The sequence below is a fragment of the Gymnogyps californianus genome, chromosome 14, assembly GCF_018139145.2.
Source record: "Gymnogyps californianus isolate 813 chromosome 14, ASM1813914v2, whole genome shotgun sequence".
Taxonomy (NCBI): domain Eukaryota; kingdom Metazoa; phylum Chordata; class Aves; order Accipitriformes; family Cathartidae; genus Gymnogyps; species Gymnogyps californianus.
In genome coordinates, this window is record NC_059484.1 from 15,415,849 (window position 1) to 15,435,313 (window position 19,465).

Below are 19,465 nucleotides of genomic sequence, written 5' to 3' on the forward strand. Positions count from 1 at the left end.
TTATTAACAAGAGGATAGTCACTTCCTAGTGCGTAACAGTTAAGTAATTCAGCAAAACTTGAGTTAGGTTTTTTTTTTTTTGCCTGTTTGAACACATTGCCATCTGTGTAAATGTATTTCCCATTTCAGTTGCAGATCGCCTGGGCTGTGACCCTCGAACACGTTTCCAAGTTCCACCAAACACCAAGCAGTGGATTGCTTTACTACAGCGAGGAAACTGTACATTTAGAGAGAAAATACTGCGAGCAGCTTCACATAATGCCACAGCTGTGGTCATTTACAACAATATATCCAGTGAAGAACCTGTCACGATGACTCATCAAGGTAAATAAAATGTAATCTCTTTCACTACAATTCTTTTTTGCCCAAGTACTCTTTTGCCATATAAACTATCGCTAAAGAGCTCTTGGCAGTGCACAGATGCTATTTGAAATAGCCTGTTCTCTAATGATGTTTACACATATGCAATATAGCAAAATAAGCCAATAATTCTGAAAAGTTATTTTCCTTTAGTGTACATTTTATCCAATGAGGAAGAGTTTCCTCTGCAGTGGGGATGTCGGGGTTTTGGAGTGAGGAAATATCTGTAAGATGCTAGGAGCAGTCTATTTCAAACCTTTCTGAAGAAGAAAAGCTAACATATAATGGAAGGTCTAGAGTTTTACAAATCATCTGTACCTGAAGAATTTTTATAGTAGCATGTCTTCAACTGGCTGTTATCGTGGGGACTTTCAAATGTTAACAGTTATATCAGGATCTGAGCTTGCATGCTTTTTTTAATGACAGTTTACAGAGGGTTCTCTTTTTACGATGTGTCTTTGAGTGCCATACAGGAATCAACAAAACTTAGTGATCTGGAAAGCAGTTGCCTCTGTAAGCTGTCTAGAATTAGACTATGGCTGGTCTAGAATAATGCTGAAAATCTGGATTTCTACGGATTTCTACTTTTTTAGGGCTATCTATGTGTAAAATTTCACTGTTACTAGTGAGTTACTTTAGCTGGTGGGAGCCTCATATGTAAACATTTTCCGTGGTTAAAAATTATTTTCACAGTTCTGATAACTACATTTTTCATTTTTCCCAGAAGGTTTTCTCAATTTGAAATTACTTAGCTTAATCAAAAAAGGCATATTTCTATATTTGATGGCTGTACTGCTGGCTGATTTTTTTTTTTTCCCCTAGAATATTTTCAATCCTTTTAAGCATAGGGGGTTGCTTGGAAACTGGAATTTCCTAATTATTGCTCTGCATATTGTCACACAATTAGAATTGAATTCTTTTACTAAAGAAGTGCTATGGTTGCTTCTTTCATTTTTACATGGGAAATGTCTTGTGGCTGCTTCTGGTTTAGTGGGGTTTGACCTTCCCAATTCTGTATACCACAGGAATTTTCCAGGGAGACTTTGACCTCTGTGTAGCAATTCAAAGCCTGTTCACAATCCATTTTTATCTTAGGTACCTTCCTTAAACATTTTTGCAAGTAATCTGGAGGCAAAAAGTCCCATATTCTAGTGAAACACTTTTTACCACCTTCCTTTTGTGGTTTTTTGCTACTTTTCTCTCTGCTGATGTAATACCCTCCCAAACCTTCCACTGTGGTCTTGCTTTGAAATACCTGTAAGATTGTAAGGTCTGCAGTCTCTGTTTAGCAATGATTTGTGACTTCTCCTGTGGCCTGGAATACCTTACTGTGGCAGAAAAAAAGACTACCAATAACAATACAGCATTGTTTGCTCTATTACGTGTTAAATCATATAATGGGTTTGATTATAACTTTAATACCTTCTTTCTTGTAATGCTGTTAGATTTGGCAGGTGCTTTTATAGCGATGGGATGGTGTCTGTCTTTTGTTACAAAATCCTAGTTCACTCGGTGTTTCAGCTCTGACGATCAGTGTGTTCCCTTTGAAACTGTATCAGTAGGTCCAGTGGTTCTGGTGGGTTGAAATAATGTCTCAAGTTATACATGAGAGCTGCTGTTGGTAAAAATGGTGTCTTGTAAGCTAACCAGGCAACTGTTTGGATACTTGGTATTTGGAAAAAAGCTAATACTGCCTTCAGCATGTTGACTTCCAAATATTTACTCTTACTCACTGCAAGCTTTAAAAAAATGTTAATTACTGGAGATGATGCATATTTTATCTTTGGGTATTTGAGATACTGGTTTTTAGCTGCATGTACTCAGTCCCTGGTATACTGGAACCTCTGTCACTGATTGGGGCGGTAGGCACTACCTCAAAATTAATAGTGGACTTGAAGTGTTCAAACTGTGCTACAGACTAAAAGTAATTATCTAGGACTGAAGTACCACCTTAGCATCACACTGTAATGAAGAGGAATGTCGCTCCACGGCTTTTGTTTTGATTGCATTATGGTCATGTAAGGGACCTCCTTAGCAATCTGCACTTTGCAGAGCTTCCTATAAATAACTTCCTGTTTGCTTGATGTAGGAACTGCAAGTCTGTGTAACTGAGACGTAGACGAGTCCTTTGGTGTTAGTCTCGGCACAGGGAGGGTTTGGCATCCAGCATTCCCCTCAGTAAGAATTATTCCAAGTGGGATATAGATTCATGAGCCTATTCAAACAAATGTTGTGTGTAAAGCAGTCTTACAGACATTCAAGGCGCTCTCTGGTCTTCCTTTTTCCGCCTTTTCAACCATATCATTGCTTGTATGCTTTTTAGGTGGTGAATGACCATATCATCTGCTAATTAGATATTATGGTGCGCTACGTCTCTTCTTTTTAGTATTTTCTATCCCTCAAGGTCGGGAGGAGTTGACCGTGTGTATTTGATAGCTGTTCTGCTGCTGATTCAGTTAAATATGTGTTAAACAGAGTTGATATAAAGTGAAAATGAAGGTGCGCCACCAAGTTGTTCTTACTTCCGTATGATGTCTAGTGCTGTGTAGTATTCCTCTTTTCTTTTAAAAATACGTTCTTCACAAGACAATTTTGCAACTATTATGATGACCAGGTTCATGGCTCTACATTTTCTTTCCATAGACAGGTGAAAGTAGACCTTGTGTCACGTTATAGCACTATAACATAATTTTTATACTGCTGCATACCAAGCTTTAGGAATGTTCTGGCTTCCTGGTGAAGCAGAGAGGAAAGCGGCGACTGCTGATTATGCACACTCTGTGAACTGCACGCTTTCCCACTTCGATATTTGCATGAATTCCAAAAACCCACTTAAGCAACATCTGTGCTAAAAAGTAAAATATTATATAGATTTATGTATGTTGCCCACCTGCAGAGAGGTGATTCCCTATGAAAAGAGCTCAGTAAGCGGTTCTCACCTATGGGATTAATATTTTATCCAAGTTATTTTATGCTTGAACACACATTTGAAAATTTTAGTCTTATAGAAATTTGTTCATACTCAACATATTACTTAGCAGAATATAAATTCCTTCTGGTGGCTAGATAACAACTGCCACTCTTGAATCAGTCTATCATCACTGTGTCAAATGAACAGTTTCTATTGCTAATATCAGAATTTGCTTTTTCTTGTGTGGTAGTCCACTAAGTCTCTGCCCCTTCAACTTCAAGTTGAGTTTTAAAGTAGGTATTAACCTCAAGGAGTTGGTGCACATAAAATAACCTTATTTTACACATTCTTGTAGATGTCCTCTATCAACCTAAGTGAAGGACATCTTTCCCAGCATAGGTTATGTTAGACTATGATATCACTGACAGGAAGGCAGTTTTATGAGTGGTTTTGCTTGCTACTTCTGTTAAAGCAGAACAAATACTGTCTAATGTAAAAAAGAGCCTATGTGGTAGAGAAAATATGTAGTAGCTGTCTCCTTCATAATCAGTTATGGGAATAGGAAGGAAATGCAGGTAAAATAGCATTTTAATTCTTTTTTTTTGTTTGTGTATGGTGGAGACAGTCCTGTCAAGTACAAAATAGTTGAATTTGATATTGAACTTCTGTATTAAAATCTAGACTTTTATTTGGATTTGTAGAAAAGAATATAAGCCAAAGAAGACTCTGAAGTTAAAATTTCATACTCAGAATTTATGGAACAAATATAGACAGAAAAAGGTAAACAAATATAGAAGAGAATGTCAAAATGAAGTTGCTGGATTCCAGTAACTGCTGTTTATGAGTGCTGAAGAAGTATTTAAACAACTTCTAATACACCACCTTTTTCAGAGGATTTACCTGATACAAGTAAATCTTTTAAAGTCTTTAGAACAAGCTGCAGAATTCTCATCAGGATCTATCTTCATTGCACTTCTAAAGAAACAGTGCATTTGTTTTCTGCAAGAAGGTGTTTCTGTTCAGTGATGGGCACAGAAGGTGACGTTCTCCTGCTGTAGTACTGTGGGAGACCTGCCCAACACTGGCTCCCAGAAACAGTTTCCTTTCAAGGGGAGGATTTCTCATGGCCCTGTATTCGCTTAAAAAGCACAGTAGCACAGGAAGCAAGGTCTGTACTTGCTTTGAACTGTGATAAAACTGGGTGTATTTTGTGTGGATTATTTTAGGGCACTGGGTCAGAGGCAGAAGGGACAGGAAGTAATTTGGAGTTGTTGCCATCTAATGGCTATTCCATGTTCTTGCCCTAAGTCGGAGTGGGTAGGGTAGACTGCAGAGATCCGGCAGTCGAAATGCCGCTCTCCTCTGTTGTGGCACTCTCACTGCATGCAGCACATCTCTTCCTCTGCTGCTTGCCTTTTTCTCACAAATGTCTCTTTATGTAACTGTAAGCTGAACTGATGCGTGAAAGCTGTGGCAGGGTGCATTGCAGATTATTTTGCACAAATGTGTGCCGACGAATATTTCAGCTCTATACCAAATCCACTGCAAAACTTTCCCTACTTTTAATCCACAGCTCAAAACTAATTTTATTGTATATTACAATATTGTTATTATAACTTACTAATTTACCCTGAAATATTAGTGAAAAGGAGGGAGAGATGAGTCATTAAAGTTGAAGCTTTAAAAAAGGCAAACAAATCAGTAATCTAACCATAGTTTACATGTCTTTGATCATTTTATATCGTTTATATTTGCTAATTGAAACTGTGGGGAATAAGTGTCAACAGCATTATAGTTAATCCTGTTTCCCACTGCATTTCTTGGAGGTGTATCCATGAGGAAAATCTGTCACACAGTAGATGGAGGTGTCTGACACTTAACGAGACGTGGAGAGGAGTGTGTTTGAAGCACAGATTCTGGACCATAAGGAAGCACTTGTCTCTTCAAGACAAGCCAGGGAAACCCCTTTACAAAGCTAACATAGCCTCAGTGCCTTGCAGAACTTCTTACCAGTGTTTCTGTGTGGTATATGCCTCATCCACAACTGAAATAACAGCAGTTAGGCTCATTTTTCCTTAGCCAGCTGAAAGGGTAATTAGTTCTGTGACTGTGAAAAGGCCCACGGGACTGTTAGTGACTGTAAGTAATTACATTCTTTTTCTTATCCAAAGTCTGAGCTCCAGCAGCAGAGTAATTCCCAAAATCTATGGATTCAGTGGAATCAAATTTATGATATTAATCTATGAATATGCTGTTTATGAAGCTCTAAAAGTGTCCTTGGGTACGGTTCTCTTGCCATTTCTCTTTTGTGCTTTGCTGAATTTGTTTGGAATGACTGTCCAGATTGATGGATCTGTATGGAAGTTGTCTGTAGATAGAAGAAAATACATGAGCATGACAGATCACCCTTTTTAGAAATCCCTGGGTTTTTTAGCTCCAGCTTCTGTTAGTGGGAATACAAACTGCTATCCAGAAACAGCAAAATGGAAGCCACCTACTAGCACCTAGTCACACTACAGAATGCAAGGTTACGGAGACTTCTAGTCATCAAAATCCAAGTGTGTCTTAAATTGATGAATGGAGCAGTAAGGTCTACATTACATTAATATTATTGCTTAATCAAGACACTGACACTGTAATCAATGATTGGGTGTTAAATCCAGATCTAAGGTAACAGGTTTTGGACATTGTTTAGAAGTATACATGAAGAAAGGTTGTTTTCAAATGAGCAGAAATATCTTTTGAAGATAGAAAAACGTATTTCGGAAATAAGTGAAATTGTAACATGAGGAACCTTTTTTTGGTAGTGTGTCATGTGTTAAGATTACACCATTTCCCTAGTCAAAGCTTTATGTGACTCTTCTGCTTTTTATTAATTTGCATTTGTTCAAGGTTTGAATATAAAATTTGGTCTACTTTGTTAGCATACAAATACCTTAACAGTAAAAGTATTCATTAAATAGAACTGCAAATGCAGTTTACTCACCATAATACATAGTTAAAAGCCTTGTAAAACTATGTGAGTGAAAGAAAAAAAAAAATCTGTGCACAGATTGTGGAAAGGAGATGATAAAATTACAAATTCCTTTGTACCAAGTTTTTTTTATTCTTCTGGCATTATTTAAGTGGAATGTCGGTTTCCTTTTCAAAAAAAAAGTAGTGCAAGTAGAAACAAAGAAGCATTGCTAAAAGAGAAAAAAGTTGTGTGAAATGTCTATAAAATCATTACAACATCTGTCTGCTTTTCCCGTATCTAGGCTTGGTTTTCCCTAGTGTAAAGAACCCAAAAGGTCACATGCATTAAAAAATATATATAAATATAATTCCCAGAAGATAAAAGTCCTTCTACAGAAAGGGAATATGTGATATAAGTAGAATGATCGAGGCAGTGAAAAGTGGGGGGGGGGGACGACGACAAAACTCAAACCCCCGAACCTAGTGTCCTTACCACTTTAAGTGAACTCTGCTGCAGTTCTAGTTCTAGAGATGTTTGAATTCTCCCTTTGGGTGCTCCCCCCTTCTCAGCCCAGCCATGAATCTGTCCTCCTGGTGCCCATCAGAAACAGCTTATTTTTGCTTTCAAAAAACAAGATGAGGCAGAGATTCAGGAACTTGTGGGAGTCTTAGAGAAGAGGTGGGTGCGTCTTGTAGCTTGATAGAAGGATCTTAATTCTTCTGACAGTGCTTACTGTCATATGACTTACGATAGAAGATAAGGAGGAGCTCTGTGGGTGAGGTTGATGGAGAGGAAATGATCTGCAGTGAAGCCGAAGTCTAACGCCTCTCTTCTACATACTAATACTGTATTGTATCTTTGAGAGACTGTAACTGTCGGTTTTCTTGAGTAGGGTACGCTGGGTGTAGCAGAGACAGATGGACGTTGTCAGGCTTGAGGAAATGCAGGGGCATAGCTCCACCATCTCACGTGTATCAGCGTGATTTGGACTTGTGAATGAAGCAGGAAGGTTTAACTGTGACTACCTGTTTTGATCTTATGCAGATTTCTCCTTAAGCAACATCTCCCTGAGTGTCAGAATAGAGCAACTGGGTTATGAAATAATGTGTCAGCAGTTGTCATCTACATATGGCCCAACTGTTGGGCCATATTTCTCAACTGATTTTGCTGTTTAGCTCTCCTTTTGGGAACTTCTGGTCATAGATTATGAAGTTGGTTGAAAATATGGCAAGAACGTTATACTGAGGCATTGTTTCTTGTTTAATGAAGGAGAGTGGGCATTGGAAAGATCATTTCTGCTTATAAGATTATTATTTATCACCTATGGACTTAATTAAATGTGCTACAGGCTAGCACAACAAGAATCTGATTAGGCTTTAATATGTGTTTTGAAGTTAATTGTGTCACACCCATCTTTGGAAAGCTACTCTTGCTGTTTCTGGGTTTCTAATCATATGCCTCAATCATATACCTGTTTCTCTTAAAGGAGCAGAACTTTGTGAATGTCCATCACATGTCTATTAGCAGTACAGCAATGCGTGGTACTTTGCAAAATACTAAAGTGTATGTGATCATATTTAGAGGGCATAGTGCAGTGCCCTTTCTTAGCCTGGCAGAGTAAAATCTGTTGAAGCTCTTTTTGCTGCAATCAGAGAAGTGTCTTGAGTGTTCTTCAGACATAAATTGACTGTATTTCGGTTGCAGTTCATAGAAGCCTGTTCCTCACTGAACTTGAATATCTGCTTCTTTGTACTCTTAAGTAGACAGTCAGAATTCAAGTTTTAACCTCAGCAGCTTTTTTCTTTCCCAGGTTGTTTTGCATAGATTTGTGTAGCAAAGACTTGTGATTTCTGCAAATATCCGCTTGATGTTTTGGGATAGCTAGTTGTTCCACTGGTTGTATTCAACTGATGCGTCCTGTGAAAGACTAACTTTTAGGTAATGGTTTCATATACTGCTGTCCTTTACAATTTTTCTCATGGTAGTGTTGTAACATCTGTTCTAGTGTCTGACACTACATAAAATAGGCATCCTAAAGTAAATGTTTACATACAGACAAGAACTCAACATTTTCAATATTATAAAGGCAACAGGAAGACAAATGTTTTAAAATGCTATACGGTGTCATTTAAAAATTGATGTATATTCTTGGCATTAAATTCTTGCCTTGCTTAGAACTAAACTGACAAATATTACGGGTTTTCCATGTTTTCAGAAATACTTGATTTGGGACATCTCAAACAACATATTTTACTCTTGAGATTGCACTCGTGTGTTGACAGCTTGGATGTGCTCTTGTTTACTTTCTGATTAGATCAAAATAAAAATATGTGCAGCTAGACCTGTTTTAATCACTCTGAAGATATGCCAAGGCTCTTCCTCTTGGTATCCGCTTTTCCAAAAGCGTATTTTAGAATGTAAGACTTACTCTTCACGACTAATTTCTCTGTTTTGTATCAGACTAAAATTTTAAGGTATCTGAATAATTTGTGTATTTTTCCCCAATGTTGTTAAGTACTATGGAATTTATATTTAAAAGCTGTGCTCCCCAAGCCCACCTTTTCTAGCAGTGCAGCTCTGCATACAGCTCAGTGTCTTTTCCCTTTCCCTTACGTCACCTTGTGGGTTCCATGGATTATATCCTCTGTGGCTAAATCCCTTACCTTGTAGGGGTAATTCTTGCTTCTGCCTCTGCTCCCTTGCAGCTCAGATGTCTTCTGGTGTTTTCACAGAACTTGCTTGGTCTCTCAAAACCTCATGTATAACCATAGCACTTCATTTGTGCTTTCCTGTTTTCTTTGTTGACGTTTTGTGGGCTCCCAAATTCTGTTGGAGTGGTTTCACTGTTACTTAATGTTATTCCAAGAAATCTGTCACTCACACTGATAGGACTGATCCCTTTCCTGGGTACTGAATAGTGTGTGTTGCTGTATTTTTATTTCGGATATAACGTGTTCAGAAATGCTTAGCATACAGTTACAGGATTTTAATAGAAGAATAGGGAAGTCTGGTTTGTGAAGATGGGCAGTTTTATTTCCAATTACATTATCATTGTGATGTTCCGATTGTTGCAGTGGAATAGGCAGTGGCATTTCAATATCTGAATCATGCCCTGAATCCAGCCTGCAAGTGACTGTCTGCACCGTTCTTTACCTTTATTAGGAAGGTGAGAATTTTTTTTTGCTTTTTTTAAGGAAGTACTCTGCAACTTCCACCAGCAGAATTATTCAGATAAATGCGTGTTAAGTTTAGGTTTTTCAGAATGAAGTCATGAAAGGATTCAGTTACAATTAAATATTGTCTGCTATTTAAAGAGAGAACGATATTCTTTCACAAGCGTGAGATGAGTGCAGTCTATCTGCTTCATGCTGTGTCTGCAGCATCAGCAGACGCTATCAAAGACAGGAAATTACAAGGACTTTAGCTGAAAGTATTAGCCATTAGAAAAATGCTAACCTTTGTTATGAGTGTCTGACTTAATTCTCAGTTCTCTGCAAACCTTGTTACATCAAATCAAAATAGTTCAGTGCTTCTTACAGGTGGTGCAACATTTGCCACGCTTGAGATGGGATCTAAGTTTTTGCCCTCCCCATCTGCAAGAAGGTGGTTTGAAGCATTGCAGCAGTAGCAGCAGTTTGGTGCCAGGTTGCTCATATGCCCAGGAGGAATTGTCTCACCTGTCCTTCAGCTCAAGTATTGACCAAACAGCTGCTTGGGCTGTTCACAAGCCCAGGAAAAAAGATCAGCTGTTTGGCAGTTGCATTTTGCCAGACTGCCATTCCCTGCATCCTCCAAGGGACTGTAGATGGATGGAAGGTGTCTGAAGTCTGCTCTTTGAACCATGCCTGTCTTTAGCTTGGTATCCTGGCCATAGTTATCCATATTTTGAGCTTCAGACAAACATTTTGGTAGTCAAGAATCAACAAAACAAACACAAAAGGAAACAATTATTTGCTTGTGATAGGACTATAATCTTTCTTTGAGATGACTTTTTATTGACTTTCTAAATGTGTCCTTTTAGAATTGCTACAAGATATGGATAGATGAGTGAGAGAGCAAAGCAGTTTCCTTAGGAGCTCTACAGGAAACTTCTGGATGTTGTTGTTTTTCCCGTCTTCTTGTTTTTAGTGTCATCTCAGCTTTTAAGTCCTTCTCTCTTCTCCTCTTCCAACATAATATTACACAGATTTAATGATTAATTGCAACTTCATCCCTTTTCATACATAAAGTTGTATAACTATCGTAATTAAACATGCACATGCTAAAATTGCAAGCTAGAAAGAGCTGTCTGGGCTTGGATGATAGCAATTAAATGATTTATATTTACAGGCATCAATATTTATCTTATGTCTACCGTCTGTCCTAGCTTGTCATCTGTGGTTGAGTATGTAGTTCATTGGCTTTAGCTAGCATTCCAGCTTCTTTTCTCTGGACACTGTGTTCTTGGCTGAGGAGAGTATTGCTTTTCATAAGATTATATAGTAAGACCACATTCTAACTTTTACAAACACTATCAGTCTTTCTGTGTTCACCTGAGGATGTATTTTTCTGTTTAAGTTTCAGAAATGCAAGGTTTCAAGGTGCTTAAAATAAATGAGTCACTGTCTCCTCCTGCCCCCAATTGTTCTCAAACAGGGAGCTCTTGCTAAAATTATTTAGAGTGATGCCCCTGACAAAAATATGGATGAACCAAGTCCCAGTTTCCACTGAGCTTCAGTATGTTAAACAGGCACAATTTATTTTTCTTTTCTGCGTTTCTCCTTGGCTCTTGCAGGGTCAGAAGCAGCAGTAGCACTTTGGCTGTTCCCAGTTGAGTCATTTGGAATGCAAATCACTTTGCAGTGATGCCAGAGGTTCCCTTTGTGCTGGGCTTTATATAAAATGCATGACAGATTGTCAGCTTTGTCACATTCCCTGGGCAGCAGGGAATAGGTAGAGGCTTCAGCTTTTGATTCAGACAGAACTGGACTAGTATCGGAAGATCTTGGTCAGCTTTGCTTTGCAGATAACTGTAAATCATGTCAGAATGCTACATTGAGTGCTTCTGACTGATATTTTGATACTAACATAATTCCTCGGTGCAAATAAATACCTACTGGGGAAGCTTAGCAGAACATGTGCTCTGGGGAATACAGTCCCCCCGCACCCTTCCCTGCCTTTCTTCACTATCCGAACTAGGTATGAAGAACAGAAGTGAAGCCTAGGGAAGATATCAAGCGGTATAAATTATCTGCTCTTGATTGATCTTGCACTATCTGAGCTGCAGGGTTTCAGGATTGCAGGAGCACGTGCTGCATCTACGTACAGACTTTTGCAGGAAAGGTGGCTCTTGTCCTGTAATTAAGTGCTGCAAGTCTGGGCAGGGACTCTCTTCCCAACCGGACAAATAGGAATCAGAGTAGATTCCCCCTGAAAATAAAGCAAGTGGTGGATTTTTACTCTGTTTCTGAGCTTTGCTGCCTATTAAATATCTTGTTTAGTTTGCATGAAACCAGACTCAGTATATCTTGAACTGAAGTGTCTCTGGAGAGCTGGACTAAAGTGGACCTCGTGTGAATCTGTGGTATACTAGTGATTAAATAACTTGTATCCATAAATTGTGTTGGGTTTTGGTTGCTATTCAAAGCTTTTGAGTTACTGTGACACTTGTTTCAAGAATACTCATTCAGAAGGAAACACTAAACATTCTTTTCCTAGTTAGACTCATGTTCCTAGGACAAGGCATGAATGTCTTTACAATTTCAATTTTAAATAAAGAAAAGTTGAAATTTCTTGGGGAAAACAATTTTGGGGCTGTGGAATACTTTTTTAATTATTGTGCAAATCTTAATTTCTGAGATTATCAGCTTTGATTCTTCTGAGTAGTTCTGTCAGCACAGTCCACAACACCAATGCTAGGGAACTTGCTCTGAAAACTGAGGATAGTGACTGTAAAAGTTACTATTTGGCGTGGTGAATAGAAAGAGTAATGAGATAACATTTAAGACTGTTACACAACTCTAGGACCCATTTTGGAAAATTATACAGCTGTCTGGGTCTGTCACCCTGACTTATTGTGCCCTGGGTTTCAAAGAGGCTGCTCTTTTGGGTCTTCTACATCATTTTGTGGATACAGTAACTTCTTAAAAATCAGATTTTGATTAAAAGACTTTGAACAAATTCCTTGTGTTAAAATAGGACCTCATGTTCTCTCTTCACTGTCACACTAGGTTCTCTGTAACTTAAATCCACTCTAAATCCAGAATCTCAGTGCTGAAGTCGCTTGCATTATATAGTTCCTCTCTGAGGGAATGTGAATTGGAGCAAGCAGATGGAGCAAACAGATGAGCAGACTTTGCAAGCATTTTCAAAATAGGTCTTGAAAGAGGTTTTAGTATAGGAAGCAAATAGATCTGGATGATTAAGAATGGCACTCATAAGGCTTTTTTCTTTCTGGCTTTGGTTTTCCTATAAACTTTGCTTTCTTTGAACTTAGATCAGAATTGCCCTGAGCTCAATATCTTTTTTTTATGGGGCCTCTGCTTTTAAAACATAGGTGCTCTCTCTGCTCTGCAGGTGATTTCGTTCTTTTTCAGCAAGTCTTGTGGTTTGATTCTCTTACCCTTGTACCAATAATTTTCCCTTTGGGACAGGAGGTAGTCTAGAGGCAAGACACTACAAAAACCAGATGGGCTACACATTCAAAATGGAACTGATGAAGCGGACAGCCTCTTTGCGATCTTATGAACCGTGTCTTTATATGCATGATAAAATCAGCACTCAAACTTCTGCCAAGTTTTTTCATTTCTCTTCTACTTTGCAGCCAGACTTACTTGCTTTACTTTCACTTCTGTCTGCAGTGATGTAGGTAGAAGTTTGGCTTTGTTGCTTCTCTGTTGGAATTGTGATTTGCAGGTCCTTGACAACCTTGGTGGCATGTGAAAGCCACATAACCATGCAGGGGAACTTGCATAATTCTCCGGAGCAACTTGTATTGTGTATACTAAGACCACTCTAGCAGTATCGTTGAACTAATCTTCTAAATGTTTTTCTGTGAGTTGCCTATTTAGGTATTCACAGCTTCAAATCTGGAACGAATGTACTTTTTAAAGCTAGTTCAGACTGCACACAGTAATTATAATGTGGGAAGTACTGTGTAACCACCAGCAGAGATCTGTTACTATGCGTGGAGCTGCAGACAATTTGCACGTTAATGCCCTAATTTGAAAATCTGGGTTTGAAGGACAAGCCATGAATTGAGTGCCCAGTAGCATGTTCCATGTACCACAGATGGCTTAGATTAAAATCTCTAAGTTGTCAAATGGCTTTGCATTTGGAAAATCTTATGAGTGGCATGCCATGTTAATTTTAAATGTAAATTAAAATTTTTTATCTTTTTATAGGAACTGGAGACATTGTTGCTGTCATGATTACAGAATCAAAGGTTAAGGAGATCCTGAATTACTTGGAAAAGAATATCTCTGTCCTGATGGCAATAGCAGTGGGATCCCGTGTTCCTCCAAAAAACTTCAGTCGGGGCTCTCTAGTCTTTGTGTCAATATCATTCATTGTTTTGATGATAATTTCTTCAGCATGGTTAATATTTTATTTCATCCAGAAGATCAGGTACACAAGTGCACGTGACAGGAATCAGGTAAGGGGACTCTTTTTTTTTTTTTTTTTTCCTCTGAGTTCTAGAGGTGATATTTCTGTATACAGTAGTAAATAGAGAACAAATAATTTCTAAGGAATGTCCATCAAACTAGTGTTCAGAACCTCTTTGTTCCAAGGCAAAGCATATTGCCAGACAAGGATTTTTATATAGCAAAGTGTTTTCATCCTGAGCAGCACCAGTACAAGATCTTATTACATGACAGGAAAGAATAGAACTGAAGCAAAATATTTGGGGTTTGATGAATATAAGTCCAAGAGGAAGATAGATTCTATGTTGGCTGAATAATACATACTGTATGTATGTTGGGAATGGGGAGGAAAGTTAAATTGTGAATGAACTTGTGTAGGGGAACATAGAGCTAATGTTATGAATTCTCTCCATGTTCTTAAGGATAGCCTCAGTAATAGTTAAGGTAATTCAGAAGTTGTATAAAGGTATTTCCAAACTATAATCTGTCATGAATGTTAGGGTAAGAAAACTAAGATATAGAGCTGCTTAGTGATCGGTGTTAACTTTCAACTTTATTCAAGAACACAACTGGTATGGACTGCCTAATTCTCCTGGTCATATATTTTAAGTAAAATTTTGTCCAATATGCCTTTCTTACATTCTTTTTCAACTCTTAATTTGTTTAAGAACTGAATTAAGTATGGCCTTACTCAGAGATCTTGACTAAATCAAGTCATCAACTCAAATATGGATTAAACTTTAGAAGTAAATGTTTTACTAGTGTGGACTTAATGACCCACTGCCTCCACAGTGTGCCTTGGCTTTTATTGAGAAGGGTCAGTAAACCTCAGGAAATCCACTGTGCTCTCTTTGCCTTTGTATCTCTCTGTCAAGGCTGACTTACAAAGCTTCTGATCTCTAGTCACTGTCCCCCTTTTCCCCCTGAATTTTAGCTAATACACAGGAGCTCACTGTGAGGCAGTGCTTTGGTGTTTTGTCAAATCTAAAGCAAATGCAAACTTATAAAGCCTCAGTTGTGACAAAGGATTTCCTTTTCAGTTTCTATAAATAGTGTCTGATGCTGCAGGTCCCATGGGCATCCTGTAGATTTTCCTAAGGATGTCATTCTTAAATGACCACACTGTAACCGGTACTTAGTGTGGTCCCTTGGGATGGTGAAAGTTTAAATATAACTGTTGCTCAATGAATGTCTGTGGAATACTAAATTGTGCCTTCTGCATCCCCTACATGGTTCTAGGCTTCTTCCAAATGTCCATGTTTCAAAACAGTTGCTCCACGGGGAAAGGGCTGTTACGACCTTTTTTCTTTCTTTAGATTTTTACAAAGGTCAGGAGAAACTTGATGAAAATTTTATGTGGTTTAAAAAGCTGAGCTTATTAAACTTTAAGAAGGTGGCAACAGCTACAGGTTATTTTTAAAGAGCTTTGAGAGCTTTTACCGAGAGAAGGCTGTACTGTTAGTGATGAAATAACTTGTTTTAGGCTATGATGTTGTTTTTAAGTTATGTTGAGGCACACTTTAAAAAAAAAATAAATAAAAAACATGCTGCGTTTTGTAGATAGTGCAAGTAGATACTGGTATTTCACATCATTACTCTTGCGCACTTCCGCCAGAGTAACTTATCAAAATAGCAAATCCTGAGCATTTCCAATGTTAGCATAAAAAAGTATTTGTTAAAGTTAGAAAATGGAAGAGATGGATCTCTTAAATGGAAGGGATGAAAGTTATTGTTTAGCAAATTTATTTATATAAGAGAACATGTATACATTTTTGAAGTTTTGCTGAAATATTATACTTCCAATAGGAAAATAGTCTTTCTTTAAGATTTCTTGTAGTGCATATACAATCATATGCAGTACAACTAAATATAAATACTACCCACAATTACTTAGTTGGTAGTGTTGAGCATTTAAGTTAAATGCCTTTTCAGCCTTGTTCCTTTCTTAGTAATGACACCTTTGGTTGTGCAATTAATATCTACTGCAGCAGTGTGCCAGTGTGTTCTGTGTCGTTAAGTACTCAGGCCAATATGCTTGTTCCAGGACATGTAGTTTAGATTTGCTTAAATTGACCAATTTCTCACATGTTGAAGTTAGGATGAGATTTCTGACTTCAGGAAGCATATAACTTCCCCATCCCAGCTCTGTTTCTGATGCTGCATTTCCTACATGGGTACTCATTGGGACTGAGTATCTGGTTTTTTTTTTTTTTCCAAATCCATGCTCTAAAAAATATAAAATAAGAGCTGTTCTTCTGTGGAAACCACACCAAAAAAAAAGTGCTTATCTAATTCTAGAGTAACGGCAGTACAGTTAGTTGTAGTGGACTTCTGAGGTCTTTGTGTTTCTCAAATAAAAGCAGCCGCCTTAATTTCAGTTTGTGTGCAGAGAAAGTGTATGATACAGGGCGGTACACCTTATGAAGGATTTGATTTTCAACTGTATAGAAGGTGGGCACAAAAAGCGCACATTTGTTTCAAGCTATATGGGAGATTTTGATAGGTGCAGTTTACGTTCTCAGAAACAACCTGTCTCGTTCAAGAACAGAGTACTTAGTACAAGATGGAGGTGAAGGATGAAATACATGAATTTCCCTTTTTCCAGTCAATGTAAACCAAATCTGATGTCTCATGTTCCTGAAATAAGAAGACATGAGCTTTGTTCTACTCAGTGCCCCATCTCTGGGATCCCACGGACCAGCTGGCAAACAGCCATTCTTCGTTGGCTGGGAACTGGGCATTGAAGTTGGAATCAGCACTTGAATTGCAGAAATGGCTCCTTCCATCCAACAGTGATGGTCATAAAAACAACATAACAAAAAAAATAGCTTGGCCTCTGCAGTCAGATTGAGGTTCATCTTCAAACCAGCATTCATTTCAGCTTTATTTAAGTCTGTATTGGCTTATTTAGATTTCGTGATCCATAATTTTTTTTCTTTGTGAGATCCTGGTGGTTTCAGGTAATAGCGAGAGAGAAACTAGGTTACACTGGGAGGATCTCTTACGTCTCAGAATAAGATCAGCCTGCTCGAGGAGAAGGGGGGAGGGGAATAACTTAAGCTTAAGAAGAGAACAAGGCATATATTACAGCACACTGAATAAAAAGCAATATGAACAGAATATAACAGAAATCGTCGGGAGGGCATGTTGCTTCAGCTTTTATCCTGCGGGCTGGGTTTGATTAGTTTTGTCACACAAATGTCGGATCACTTTTGTGGACTTTTGTATGGTCCATGAGGTTTATGCCCATGCTTATCGAGTGCATTTGTGGGCTCAACTGTTGGGTTTTTTCTTCCTGACAAATCTGTGTGCTTTGCTGTGTATGCTTTTTGTCTTATGTGTTGGCCTACTGCCATAGTGTGTATTGCAATGTTAGTATTAAGCCCGAATAAGTCATTATAAAGGATAGTAATGAAGCTTGATTATCAGGGTTAATTTGTGTTCTTTTCTTTTATCACTTTATTAGCGTCGTCTTGGAGATGCTGCCAAGAAAGCCATTGGTAAATTGACAACCAGGACAGTAAAGAAGGGTGATAAGGTATAATAATAAGATTTCAATGTGGTAAACTTGAGCATCATGTTTAATTTTTGCCAAGGGAAACAATCTCAGTTTTTCCTTTCTGCTTCTGATTTATGACTTTGCCTTCCTTGTTGGAGGCTTGCTTTGTCCTGTGGCACAGTATTTTGTGTAATGTTTAGTATTGATGTATGCTGTAAGTCTGTACACTTCAAAGAAGCTTAAATGCTGCTTGCACTCCATCTGGCAACTGTGACTGAGAGTGGTTTTGTGTGCTAGCTGGCTGGGGGTTTTTGCTGGTAGGAGTACACAGGGCTAGCATTGTTTATGTGGAATTCTGTAAGCTTAGAATCATTCCATATGTAAGTTGTGTAAAGTAAAAATAAATTTAAAAGGCAGGTAATAAAGGACAATCTCTTATGTAAAATATGAATATCCAGTAATCTGAGGGGGAGTATAAACAGGTATTTCATTAAAGATAGTAAGTGTTACTCCAAGAATATTTCTTGCCAGTATACAAACTAAAATATATAGTGTGTTAAGACCTAAACTTTTTCCACTTTTATGAGCAGTACTGCTTTGTCTTTGATTCTGAAAGGAAAAAACAGTCACTTAATCTTGCTTAATTTTTGCTCTTTAATTTGCAAAAGGCAAGGGAATTCTGGCCGTGATTTGATTTTTAAGAGAAGATTATTTCCTTGGGCCTTTTTAGTGTGATTCCTTTTTATCTTTCTTATCAACACTATCAGCAATGGAAGATTAGGAAGCGATGGAAAAATTTTCTTCCAGAGAGAAGGCAGAAAAAATGTCTTTCTGCTCTTTCTCCCTCCCTATGTAGTTTTATTTCAAGACAGCCCACTGCACTAAATCTTTTCTGTGGGTATGGGAGTACATAGAGATAACGGGAACTTTTCTGTATTAAAAGAAAAGATGCTGTCATCTTGACAGCATAAATTCAAAACTGGCGAGTGACGTGTGAGCTGCAGTACAGACAGCATGAGATGCACATGCAGGTGAACAGAGAGTAGGAGAAAACCTGTCCTTCATCAGAGCAGCCCATCAGGATTCTCTGCATGCAGCACTGACTGGTGCTGACCGGGGCGGGGCTATTGTCGTGCTGTGGTTCCTGTCTCTGTGTCTTGCTGGTAGCTTGCTGGCATCGAAAAGAATAATGAACTTGAACTAAGAGAAAGCATGGTCTGTTTTGTGTCACAGGCCCAAACATTTTAAATATATATTGCTGATGCCATATCTACATCCAAAGGAAGTCAGCCCTTTTTCATTAGAAATTTTAAATTCTCATGCTTAAAAAAATAAAATAAAATTTTTAAAACCCCGTAACTTCTGGAAAACAGATAAAAGAGAGGAGCCAGTCAGTCAGTGATCCTCATCTTCATGTCTGGATAAGAATGAGGATAATTCTGCAGGTAAGCAGCAGACAAAAATATGGGACTACTCTGAAATAAGTAAAATTTGCTAGTTCTGGCTATAAAAGGGAATCCTAGAATTCTTATCATGCCAAAAAGAAACCCTGAATAAAACAGAAGTTTTAGCTCCAAGCTGAAGTAAAGCCCCTAGGAAAATCGCCACTATATTTTATAGTGATTCAACTGAATATTAGAATCATCTTAGGCCTCAGCTTATGTTTCAAATGATCATTTACCGGCTCCAAATGAGGGGAGAGTTTTGTATATATGAGATACAAAACCAATAACTGGGTTATTACTTTTCTTTCTCAAGTCGTGTTGGAATGTATCTTCTTAGTAACAGCCACTTGGCACAATGCAGTTCATGTACTAGTCACAACTACTTCTACATTTGTCATAGCCTCAACTCTTGACTTGAATTTTCATTCTTTTCATTTTAGGAAACAGACCCAGACTTTGATCATTGTGCTGTCTGCATTGAGAGTTACAAGCAGAACGATGTTGTTCGCATTTTACCATGCAAGTAAGCTAGTAAAGTTGCTTTGTTTGGAAACTATTCTTTCTTTGTGCTCCTTTGCTTCATTTCATGTAGTATGTGCATTGTAATTTACAGACACATTTGTTAGATGTTTCCAGTCCTAATAACAGCCACTTTATTTTAGACTATGATAC

The 19,465-nt window shown here is 38.0% G+C and overlaps 1 protein-coding gene across 2 annotated transcripts in view; it reads left to right on the top strand.

Annotated features, from left to right (window-relative positions):
* Nucleotides 1–19,465, top strand: part of RNF130 (ring finger protein 130) — a 50,470-nt gene that overhangs the window by 10,131 nt on the left and 20,874 nt on the right. For both annotated transcript variants that reach the window (XM_050905314.1, XM_050905315.1), the window contains 4 exons: nt 130–324; nt 13,610–13,860; nt 17,316–17,387; nt 19,234–19,316. In XM_050905314.1, the coding sequence (XP_050761271.1) occupies nt 130–324; nt 13,610–13,860; nt 17,316–17,387; nt 19,234–19,316 (601 nt within the window). The remainder of the gene's footprint in view (nt 1–129; nt 325–13,609; nt 13,861–17,315; nt 17,388–19,233; nt 19,317–19,465) is intronic.